Source organism: Juglans microcarpa x Juglans regia, chromosome 7D, assembly GCF_004785595.1.
Source record: "Juglans microcarpa x Juglans regia isolate MS1-56 chromosome 7D, Jm3101_v1.0, whole genome shotgun sequence".
Lineage (NCBI taxonomy): Eukaryota > Viridiplantae > Streptophyta > Magnoliopsida > Fagales > Juglandaceae > Juglans > Juglans microcarpa x Juglans regia.
The window spans coordinates 6,888,965-6,900,970 of record NC_054606.1 but is presented as its reverse complement, the minus strand read 5'-3'; the positions used below and the strand labels follow the sequence as shown (position 1 = coordinate 6,900,970).

Below are 12,006 nucleotides of genomic sequence, written 5' to 3'. Positions count from 1 at the left end.
TTTGGCTTGATTTTCTTATTTTATTTTTTTCTGTTTAGAAAGGCTGGCAAGGCACTAAAACAATATGGTTTAACTCCATCGGGCAGTGAAACGTCCAAATATCAAGCGCTTTAGGTCCCCAAGACTTGAGTGGGAATTAAGACGGGCGGGCTCCTTAGCCTATCCATTCTACCGGGAGTCATTGAATTAGAATGCACAACTAGTCAACACTGCACACCCGAACGACTGATCAGCTTTTAATTTGGATTTCCAAGCGTAGAAGCTGTCAAAGTAATACAAGGGTAAATCCCAAGATCGAATTCACAAGGACAATAGGAATTAAGCAGACATTTCATATTCGCAAGACAACAAATTACCATTTGTGGTGACGATAAATTTTGAAAGGGTAAGAAAACATTAAACTAAATGATCTAGCAATGAACAAAAAAATAAGAAATGAGAAATAAATTCCAAAAGTTAACCACTAACTACATTGACACCAAAATGGGGCTATTTACTTAGGGAGTGTGGATTGAATTAAGAGTGAAATGGTTGGCTGTTCTGGAAGTTCGAGCATGAGTAAGGCTGAAAATAAATGTGAATCTATTTTTCAAAAATTACTAAGAATCAAAAGATTTAAATGAAATGTATAGAAGTTGACTTAAACTTGTAAGAAGCAATAAAACAAACACTTGGAATGTAATTTTCATCCACTAATTTGGTGATGGATTTACTTCTCTTTTTATCTTCTCTCAACCATTCTCTCATTCCTAGAAATTATGGTCGGATGATATAACAATGAACCACAACTTTTTTAGTATAATAAAATCACTTGACAGATTATCTCACAACTGAAAAACAGTGAATGAAAACTATCAAAGTCTTGTTACTTGGTCAAGTATCAATTGTGCATTTACGTCTACAACTGAGCTAAACCAAGAACAAAGAACTTCAATTCTTTCTAAATGCAAATTGAAAAGTAATCCAACAATTTAATCATTAAAATCCCAAAATATCAAAGAAAATCCAACTCCAAACAGTCATGGGTTACTCCTTAAATCCCAAGCTAAAAATTTAGCCTATCATCTCTAGATTAGCAAAATGCTCAAAAAGATTAAATTCTAACATCTCTATCAACTGCTCTAAACGAAAATTGTCGGAATAAAAATAAATTGCTGCAGCCAAAAATTCCTCCATGTAAAAGCGAAAAAAACCGAAGAAGAAGAAAGAGAGACTGGGCACGAAAAATATTTATTTTTTATACTGTGCGTTCCAGTCGCGTTTTGCATCTCCACTCTTTGTGTTTCGCGTCTCAGCCCCTTTTTCTCTGCAATGCGCATCTTACGCTGAATGGAGGCCACGATCCCTCTCTGTTCTCGCGTCTCCAGCCCCTGCAGTGTGCCACGATCCTGCTATGCAACGCATTACTGCGTGTGAGAATCTGCCTGTTCCAAGCCCTGCAGTTCGCATCGTCAGCTCCTGCCCGCGTCTTCACTGTTTTGCGTTTCATCTCGCATGCTGCTTCTCTTCAGGTCTTGCTGAATGAAGTTTCTAGTGCCTTCTTTTTTATGTTGACGTACCAGTTGTATAATTCCAATAATACCCATGTATTTTAATATCTTTTTCATAATGCCCCGCAACATAAATAAAATATGAGAGGAGTAAAATTTTGGTGTATTAATTTTGGTGTGGACAAACTGCAATACAACTCTTTTCAAGTGCAAAATACTAAAATTTAACATTGAGTCAATTACTAAAAAGTACTACATAATTAAGTGCTTAATTCATTTTTTTGGTTAAACAATTCATTCACTTTAGCAGCTTAATCATGTAGTTTTTGACACTTTATCACACCCCCCAACTAGCTTTTTGCTAGTCTCTAGCAAATAATGCGATAAAAATCAAGAGTGAGCCACTAAACTCAAAAATCTCTACAAAAGGTCAATCATATTGAAATCCAGGGCATTAGAATGTAGTCAAGTCAGGTTTTAGCTTAACACAAATTCTCATAAAATTCTCAAGAGCTCCAATAAAGGAAATGTACTTAAGCTGAAGATCTTTGAGTGCATCAAATGTGTGAACATATTTCCATTTGTTAGTTTCAAGATTTCTCACAATAGTTTCAGCCTAGCAACTTTTTTTTCAAGAAAAACCAAAAGGTCTTTACTCCAATTCAAAAATATTACATTGGCGGCTTTCACGCTATCACACTTTGAAAGACCCATTTTTTTTTAATAGATCCAGGTGATAAGCAGCATTTTCCAATCTACTTGCACCATTTTGTTTGTTTGTTTTGTTTTTTTTTTTTTTTTTTTGTGCAAGATCTCTAGCCTGCCCCTTTTCTCATGTATTTTTTTTTTCAACCAATTTCTTTTTTTTTTTTTTAAATATCACACTTTTCCTAGGCCATTAAGATATGGTTCATTGTAGTTCTTGCTAGTTGCTTAGAAGAAACCACTGGTTGTCATCAAACAAACAACAAAAAGTATCTGCTTGTGTCAATTAAGGTCATCAATCAATAGCTTTGAAATAAATTTCCCAAGTTTGAGTTGCTAAGACTTATCATAAGGTCTAGTGTCGAACTTAAACCTAAACCAATGAGAATTAGTGTAGCCCAAAACTGCAACTATCTGATCTTAAGTAAAGAAGTGTGAAAATAGTAGCTTGGCAGCAACAAAAAAAATTCAGACCCCACAATTATAAATCTTGAGAGACTAATGGCAGAAGACTCTCCTTACCCCCAACTAAAAATGGGCAGTGTCCTCATTGCAAATCATGAATAAAATAAGGCATGAAAAAAAATAGGGGCGAAGGAAAATACCTGAGATGGCTGAAGTGATCATGAATGTAAAAATGAAACTAGAAAAAATAAACAGTGCTGAACCTGAAAAGATATACTGAAGAAAAAGAAAAATGGAAAGAACAAAACATAGAAATGAAACAAATAAAAGCAGAAAAAGAAAAAGTAAAAAAAATTAAAACAAAACAAAAATGAGCTAAGGACCATGAGAATAAGTAGGATCTTCCAAAGGAATGGAAGTATCCTCATGTGAAAGTTTTGCCAAAAAATGTTTAAGTCGTTGGCCATTGACTTTGAAAGTATTTCCATTTTGAGAATTAGTAATTTCAATAGTTCCATATGGAAATGCAGCCTTAACTACATAAGGACCACTCCACCTCGATCTTAATTTGCCTGGAAATAGATGGAGGCGAGAATTGTAAAGTAAGACTTGTTCATTGGGCTCAAAATTCTTTCTCTGGATGTGCTTGTCATGTAACACCTTCATGCGCTCCTTTGATAATTTAGAATTGTCATATGCATCTCACCTAAGCTCATCCAATTCTGAAATATGAAATTTCCTCACATAACCAGCATGGTCAATGGAAAAATTAAATTGTTTAATAGCCTAATATATCTTATGTTCAAGCTCAACGGGAAGATGACATGCTTTTCCATATACCAAGCGATAAGGGGACATGTTAAGAGAGGTTTTATAGGCTGTCCTATAAGCCCAAAGTGCATTAGTTAGCCTTAATGACCAATCTTTTTGTTGGGGTTGACTATTTTTTCTAAGATGTGCTTAAGTTTCCTATTAGCTAATTCAACTTACCCATTCGTTTGAGGGTGATATGAAGTGAAAACCTTATGGTGTATACCATATTTTTTCATAAGGGCAGCAAATGGTTTGTTGCAAAAATGAGTTCCATTATCACTAATGATAGCTCTAGGCATGCCAAATCTAGCAAAACTATTTTCTTTCAAGAACTTAAGCACTATCTTATGGTTATTTGTTTTACATGGGATGGCTTCAACCCACTTAGAAACGTAATCAACAGCCACGAGGATATACAAATAACCAAATGAAGATGGAAATGACCCCATAAAATCAATCCCCCAACAATAAAAAATCTCAATGATCAAAATGGGTTGTAAAGGCATCATGTTTCTCTTAGTGACTGTGCCTAGTTTTTGACATGGTTCACAAGTTTTGCAAAAACTATACGCATCCTTAAACATATGGGGCCAATAAAACCCACTTTGTAAAATTTTTGCAACGGTTTTATGTGCAGAAAAATGTCCCCTACAAGCCTCATTATGACAAAAAGAAAGAACAGCTTGTATTTCATGATCAGGCACACATTTCCTTATGATTTGGTCAGAACAATATTTAAACAAATGAGGATCATCATAGAAGAATGACTTTACCTCATGCTTGAATTTTCGTATGTCTTAAGCACTCCAATGGGGTGGAGTTTGTCCTGTCACAAAAAAATTAACTATGTCAGCAAACTAAGGCAAACTTTCAATTTACATTAATTGTTCATTAGGAAAAGAGTCAAAGATAGGAACAGTGTGCTCATTTTCAGCAAAGGTAAGCCGAGACAAGTGGTCAGCGACTGCGTTTTCAGCACCCTTCTTGTCTTTGATGATAAGGTCGAATTCTTGGAGAAGAAGAATCTATCGGATTAAACGTGGTTTAGCATCCTTCTTTGACAATAAGTACTTTAACGCTGCATGGTCAGTGAAAACAACCACAGGAGAACCAATAATATAAGTTCAAAACTTGTCTAATGCAAAAACTATAGCAAGTAATTCCTTTTCTGTGGTAGAATAATTTATTTGGGCTCCATTTAGAGTTCTACTTGCATAAGAAATGACATGAGGGAACTTATTTCTACGCTGTCCAAGAACAGCTCCTATGGCTACATCGCTAGTATCACACATTATCTCAAAAGGAATAGACCAAACAGGGGGCTGCATGATAAGGGCTGTAGTGAGCAAAATTTTCAGTTTATCAAAAGCATTTTGACAAGAGGAGGTCCATTCAAAAGCAACATCATGCATAAGTAACTCACACAAGGGTTTAGAGATAGAACCAAAATTTTGAATGAATCTCCTATAAAACCCAGCATGCCCAAGAAATGATCTGATTTCTTTTACTGTTTTGGGTATAGGAAGCTTGGAGATAAGATCGATCTTAGCTTTATCAACCTCAATATTTCGCGATGAGACTATGTGACCAAGAACTATGCCTTGTTGAACTATGAAATTACACTTTTCCCAATTGAGAAGCAAATGCTTCTCTTTACACCTGGCTAAAACAGCTTGTAAGTTAGTCAGACATGCATTAAAAGAACTACCAAACACTGAAAAATCATTCATGAATACTTCCAAACAATTTTCAATCATGTCGCTGAAAATACTAAGCATACATCCTTGGAAAGTAGTTGGTGCATTACATAGTCCAAAAGGCATTCTTCTAAATGCAAAAGTGCCAAACGGGCAAGTAAAAGTTGTTTTCTTTTGATCTTCAGGTGCTATTTCTATTTGGTAAAAACTAGAAAATCCATCAAGAAAGCAATAGAAATCATGACCAGCAACTTTTTCTAACACTTGATCAAGAAATGGCAAAGGGAAATGATCTTTCCTAGTGGTGGCATTCAACTTCCTATAATCTATGCACATTCGCCAACCAGTAGAAATTCTAGTAGGAATCAGTTCATCTTTCTCATTTTTCACAATGGTAAGCCCAAATTTTTTTGGAATTACATGAATGAGACTTACCCACTTGTTGTTCGCAATAGGGTAGATGATTCCCACGTCAGGTAGTTTCAAAACCTCTGCTTTCACTACCTCTTTCATGGTAGAATTTAGTCTCCTTTGCATTTCCCTAGAGACTTTAGCATTTTCTTCTAAATAAATCCTACGAGTACACACAAGAGGGTTTATATACATTTTATATCCGCGATTGTCCACCCAATAGCACATTTGTGCTGCCTTAAGACTTCCATCAGTCTCCCTTCTTGATCATGAGTGAGTTGGGCTGAAATCACCACTGGGAAGGTGCTGTCCGGACCCAAAAATGCATATTTTAAGTCATTCGGCAATGGCTTCAGCTCTAGTGTTGGGATTTCATTTGTTGAAAGCTTTAAATTTGCTGTAAATAGTGGGAGCTGCTCAATTTTTGGCCTCCATTTAGTCTCAAATTTATTTTCTGCATTAAAAACAGGAGAAACATCAATGGGGGTATCATCAGCGAAGAGATCACAAATATTTTCTAACTCAAACAGCAGGTTAGTGGGCTGGTATGCCAAATAAGCCTCTTCCTCAAGGATGCTTTCCAGCAAATTTACTTCTTGTACATCTTCCAAGTCTTGAGGTTGCCTATAAATATTGAAAATGTTTAGTTCAAGGGTCATGTTCCCAAAACTCAGCTTTAAAACACCATTCCTACAATTTATTAATGCATTTGAAGTAGCAAGAAAAGGTCTCCCAAGAATCACAGGTGCTTGAAAAGAAGATTTTGGTGTCAAGTAAACATCCAATACAACAAAAACTACGGGGTAAAAAAATTTATCCATTTGAACTAAGACATCCTCAACAACCCCCCTTGGAATTTTAATAGACTTGTCTGCTAGTTGTAAAATGATAGGAGTTGGTTTTAATTCCCCCAAACCAAGTTGCTCATAAACATTGTAAGGCAGTAAATTCACACTTGAACCTAGATCTAACAATGCTTGACCAATTTTTGAACTTCCTATAACACAAGTAATTGTTGGTGAACCAGTGTCTTTATATTTTGGTGGGGTATTGCTCTGAATTATGGCACTGACCTGCTCAGTAAGAAAAGCTTTCTTTTGCACATTTAATTTCCTTTTAATCATACACAAATCTTTTAGAAACTTAGCATAATAGGAATTTGTTGAATACCATCCAACAAAGGGATGTTAATCCTAACTTGCTTGAATATTTCTAAAATTTCAGATTGGTGTTTGTCTTTGTGTAGAGGAACCAATCTTTGAGGAAAAGGAGCAGGTACAAGACATGAAATCTTTCCAGTTTCAGTTTCAGTTTCACTTTGTTCAAACTCACCCTTTTCAGCCTCATTTTGTACAGGTTTAGAGACCTTATCAACATTGTCTGAACCTTGAGCTGTAATGTTCACCACCCTACCATTTCTCAAAGTAGTGACTGCCTTCACTTGCCTTACATTTGAATCTCAACCGCTCCTTGAGGTGACTGACTTTGTGGATTGGGTTGAGGTTGTGCAGGAAATTTTCTTTTTTCTTGAGAGCTCCATGTCGTAGTCATCTTTGTAAGTGTGCTCCGAATGTAATTTATCGCTTGAGAGTTTTGATTGTTGATTGTTGCTTGACCTTACATAAACTGCTGCAAGGTGTTTGACAATTGTTGTACCGTCTCCTCAAGTCCTTTCTTTTGCATTGAAGGTGCTTGAATTGTCAGTTGAAAAGGTCCCAGAGCCAAGGTTGCTGAAGCTACTTGCTGGTCATTCCTCCACCCAAAATTTGGGTGGTTTCTCCATCCTGGATTGTAAGAATTAGAGTAAGGACCAGAATACGGTTTATGTATCATATTTACAACATTAGATTGGTCCAACAATACCTCTTTGAATGCGGGGATCGTGGGACACTCATTAGTTGAATGCTCATGATCCTCACATATGCCACATTTCTTAGAATTTTTATGGACAACATGCACTTCATTCACTTTTTTCAATTCTATGGCTTCCATTTTTCTAGACAACAAGGTTAATTTAGCATGCAAATCATCATCTTCCTTTAAAGTATATTTTTCATGACCAGACTCAACTTGCCTAAACCTATCATGTACATCAGTTGTGTTCCAAGATTGAGCATTTTTAGCAAGGTAATCAAAATATTCAAATACTTCCTCAGGCTCTTTGTCAAAAAATTCTTCATTACACATGGTTTGTACAAATTGGCGGATTTTAGATGTCAAACTTTCATAAAAAAAACTTATCAAACGCCAATTTTCATAACCATGATGAGGACAAGCATTTAAAAGATCCTTGAACCTTTCCCAACTTTGATAAAAAGTTTCAGAATCTTTTTGGGAGTTCATGATTTTTCTTTTAAGTGCATTTGTCCTATGTATTGGAAAGAATTTTTTCAAAAATTCAGTTTGCATTTCCTGCCATGTGCCTATGGTTCTAGGTCTAAATGAATTTAGCCACGTTTTAGCCTTATCTTTCAAAGAAAATAGAAACAACTTCAATCTAATAACCTCCTCAGTGCATGTCCGGTCCATGAATGTAGAACAAACCTCTTCAAACTCTTTGATATGAAGGTAAGGGTTCTCGAATTCCATGCCATGAAAATGTGGAATTAATGGAATCATTCTAGGTTTGAAATTAAAAGCATTTGCATTCAAAGGTTGGATTATACATGAGGGTATGCTAGTTCTAACAGGTTGTAAATAATCTCTAAGTATCCTGTTCTGATTCACTACTTCCCTATCATGATTCTCATTTTTAGCCACGGTGCTATTAGTGTCAGAAGATGACTCAAGAGAAAGTGATGCTGAGGTAAAAGATGCTTGTGATTCTGTCCTAACCAATCGAGAAGTATGGTCCCTAGTCCAACCAGTCATACAAACAAGAACAAAAAATAAAAGAATATGCAAGACAAAAAAAAAAGTAAAATAAAATAAAGAAGGATGTCACCCAAGCTGTGAAGAGGTTCGCAGCACTACAAACGTTTTCTCAACACCAGTTGTCCCCGGCAACGGCGCCAAAAACTTGATCAGCTTTTAATTTCGACTTCCAAGCATAGAAGTTGTCAAAGTAATACAAAGGTAAATCCCAAGATCGAATTCACAGGGACAATAGGAATTAAGCAGACATTTCATATTCGCAGGACAACATATTACCGTTTGTGGTGACAATAAATTTTGAAAGGGTAAGAAAACATTAAACTAAATGATCTAGCAATGAACAAAAAAATAAGAAATGAGAAATAAATTCTAAAGGTTAACCACTAACTATATCGACACCAAAATGGGGCTATTTACTAAGGGAGTGTGAATTGAATTAAGAGTGAAATGGTTGGCTGTTCTGGAAGTTCGAGCACGAGTAAAGCTAAAAATAAATGTGAATCTATTTTTCTAAAATTACAAAGAATCAAAATATTTAAATGAAATGTATAGAAGTTGACTTAAACTTGTAAGAAGCAATAAAACAAACATTTGGGATACAATTTTCACCCACTAATTTGGTGATGGATTTACTTCTCTTTTTATCTTCTCTCAACCATTCTCTCATTCCTAGAAATCATGGTTGGATGATATAGCAATGAACCACAACTTTTTTAGTATAATAAAATCACTTGACAGATTATCTCACAACTGAAAAACAGTGAAAGACAACTATCAAAGTCTTGTTATTTGGTCAAGTATCAATTGTGCCTTTATGTCTACAACTGAGCTAAACCAAGAACAAAGAACTTCAATTCTTTCTAAATGCAAATTGAAAAGTAATCCAAGAAGTTAATCATTAAAATCACAAAATATCAAAGAAAATCCAACTCCAAACAGTCATGGGTTACTCCTTGAATCCCAAGCTAAAAATTTAGCCTATCATCTCTAGATTAGCAAAATGCTCAAAAAGATTAAATTCTAACATCTCTATCAACTGCTCTAAATGAAAATTGTCAGAATAAAAATAAATTGCTGCAGTCGAAAATTCCTCAAAGTAAAAGCGAAAAAAAAACCGAAGAAGAAGAAAGAGAGACTGTGCACGAAAAATATTTCCTTTTTATAATGTGCATTCCAGCCGCGTTTTGCATCTCCACTCTCTGCGTTTCGCGTCTCAGCCCCTTTTTCTCTGCAATGCGCATCTTGCGCTGAATGGAGGCCACAATCCCTCTCCGTTCTCGCGTCTCCAGCCCCTGCAGTGTGCCACGATCCTGCTGTGCAACACATTACTGCGTGTGAGAGTCTACCCGTTCCTGGTCCTGCAATTCGCATCGTCAACTCCTGCTCGCGTCTTCACCGTTTCGTGTTTCATCCCGCGTGCTGCTTCTCTCCAGGTCTTGTTGAATGGAGTTTCTAGTGCCTTCTTTTTTATGTTGCCATACCAATTGTATAATTCCAATAATACCCATGTATTTTAATATCTTTTCCAAAATGCCCTGCAACATATATAAAATGAGAGGAGTAAAATTTTGGGATATTAATTTTGGTGTGGACTAACTGCAATACAACTCTTTTTATGTGCGAAATACCAAAATTTAACATTGAGTCAAGTATTAAAAATTATTACATAATTAAGTGCTTAATTCATTTTTTTTTTTTGTTAAATAATTCATTTACTTTAGCAGTTTAATTATGTAGTTTTTGACACTTTATCAACGACCAAGCTACACCACCCCGAATAATACAGCTAACATTCAACGTCCTAGCATCTACTTACATGATTGATGATACAACTACGATAAGTTATATCTTCCCTTTCCCTCCACCACCAACCATTTCCCCTCCCCAAAACCCCCCCCCTCTCTCTCTCTCTCTCTCTCTCTCTCTCTCGGTACAGATGGAGGTCTCTTCATGGGAAGAAAGTGTCACGGCTTCAATCAACACCATTTACCTCCTGTTTTCGGCGTATCTCGTCTTTGTAATGCAGCTTGGCTTTGCCATGCTCTGTGCTGGCTCGGTCCGAGCCAAGAACGCCATGAACATAATGCTCACCAACGTTGTCGATGCCGTTGTTGGTAGCATCTCTTACTACCTCTTCGGCTTCGCTTTTGCCTTTGGTGAAGGCTCCAATTCCAATCCTTTCATCGGTACGAGCTTCTTTGCGCTGTTCAGCATACCCAACGACACATATGACTACAGCTTCTTTCTTTACCAATGGGCTTTCGCCATAGCCGTCGCAGGTATTACCAGTGGCTCAATAGCAGAAAGAACTCAGTTCACTGCCTACCTAATCTTCTCCTTTTTCCTCACTGGGTTCGTTTACCCAATCGTTGCTCACTGGGTTTGGTCGTCTAGTGGTTGGCTCAGCGCCAGTTCCAGTGCGTTGCTATTTGGGTCCGGTGCCATCGACTTTGCTGGGAGCGGTGTCGTGCATTTAGTTGGTGGGATTGCTGGGCTTTGGGGCTCTTTGATTGAAGGTCCGAGAGTAGGCCGGTTCGATGCATTTGGCAGGCCCGTACAAATGCGAGGCCACAATGCAACTCTAGTTGTACTTGGGACATTTCTGCTGTGGTTTGGGTGGTTTGGGTTCAATCCCGGTTCTTTCGATAAGATTCTTGTGGCTTATCCTAATACAACGGACCAAGGTAATTGGACTGGAGTGGGCCGGACTGCAGTCACCACTACGTTAGCTGGGTCAACCGCCGGAATCATAACCCTTTTCGGCCGACGATTGTTAATCGGCCATTGGGATGCATTGGATGTTTGTAATGGGGTGCTTGGTGGGTTTGTTGCAATCACATCAGGCTGCTCAGTTGTTGAGCCATGGGCTGCTATCGTGTGTGGGTTCTTTGCTGCATGGGTCTTGATTGGGCTCAATATTTTGGCCCTAAAACTGAAGTTTGACGACCCGTTAGAGGCAACCCAGTTGCACGGTGGATGTGGTGCTTGGGGTTTGATATTTACCGGCTTGTTTGCTAAAGAAGAATTTGTAATCCAAGCCTACAATTCCGGTGAGTCGGGCGTGGAGAGGCCCTATGGCGTCTTGATGGGTGGAGGATGGGGCTTGCTTGGAGCCCAAGTGGTTGAGGTTTTGGTGATTGCGGCCTGGGTTAGTTTGACAATGGGGCCTCTTTTCTATGCCTTACACAAGCTCAGGGTTTTGAGAATCTCTATAGATGAGGAAGTTGCAGGCCTTGATATCTCTAGCCATGGAGGCTATGCCTATGCTCGCCAAGAAGAAAACCAACCTCGCTTTTACGCAGATTACGTACGTATCCAAAGTGATCAGTCGTGACCCAAATGAATACATGTGTCTATTCCATTCTCATATATGCTTGTGATTTGGCATATGGTCCATGAATTATTATTTATTTTTAATTTATTGTACAAAATCATCTCAGCAAATAAGGGATAGTTAAAATGTTCTCATGCTGCACGAGTTCAAATTCTATTGTTTAATCAGAAATTTGATTTGCAAGAGAAGTACATAGGAAAATCATACAATATTATGAAACTAGTAAATATAAGGTACATTTGATGTTGTGCTTACTATAGTATTGGAGAAATTGGAA

General features: G+C 37.3%; 1 protein-coding gene and 1 non-coding gene across 2 annotated transcripts; both read left to right on the top strand.

Moving 5' to 3' along the window:
* The first annotated feature begins 95 nt into the window (after positions 1 to 95).
* On the top strand, positions 96 to 11,861 carry LOC121239037 (ammonium transporter 1 member 3-like). Its single transcript, XM_041136158.1, has 2 exons — positions 96 to 226; positions 10,155 to 11,861. Exon 2 carries the CDS (start codon positions 10,212 to 10,214, stop codon positions 11,727 to 11,729), a length of 1,518 nt encoding a protein of 505 aa, XP_040992092.1. The 5' UTR covers positions 96 to 226; positions 10,155 to 10,211; the 3' UTR covers positions 11,730 to 11,861.
* On the top strand, positions 7,779 to 7,882 carry LOC121240139. The gene has a single exon (XR_005935466.1). It is a non-coding gene; the product is annotated as a small nucleolar RNA R71 (small nucleolar RNA).
* Positions 11,862 to 12,006: the final 145 nt, after the last annotated feature.

Bases quoted from the DNA above. Each gene is read 5' to 3' on its own strand.
- LOC121239037 (XM_041136158.1), top strand. From the start codon at position 10,212: ATGATTGATGATACAACTACGATAAGTTATATCTTCCCTTTCCCTCCA.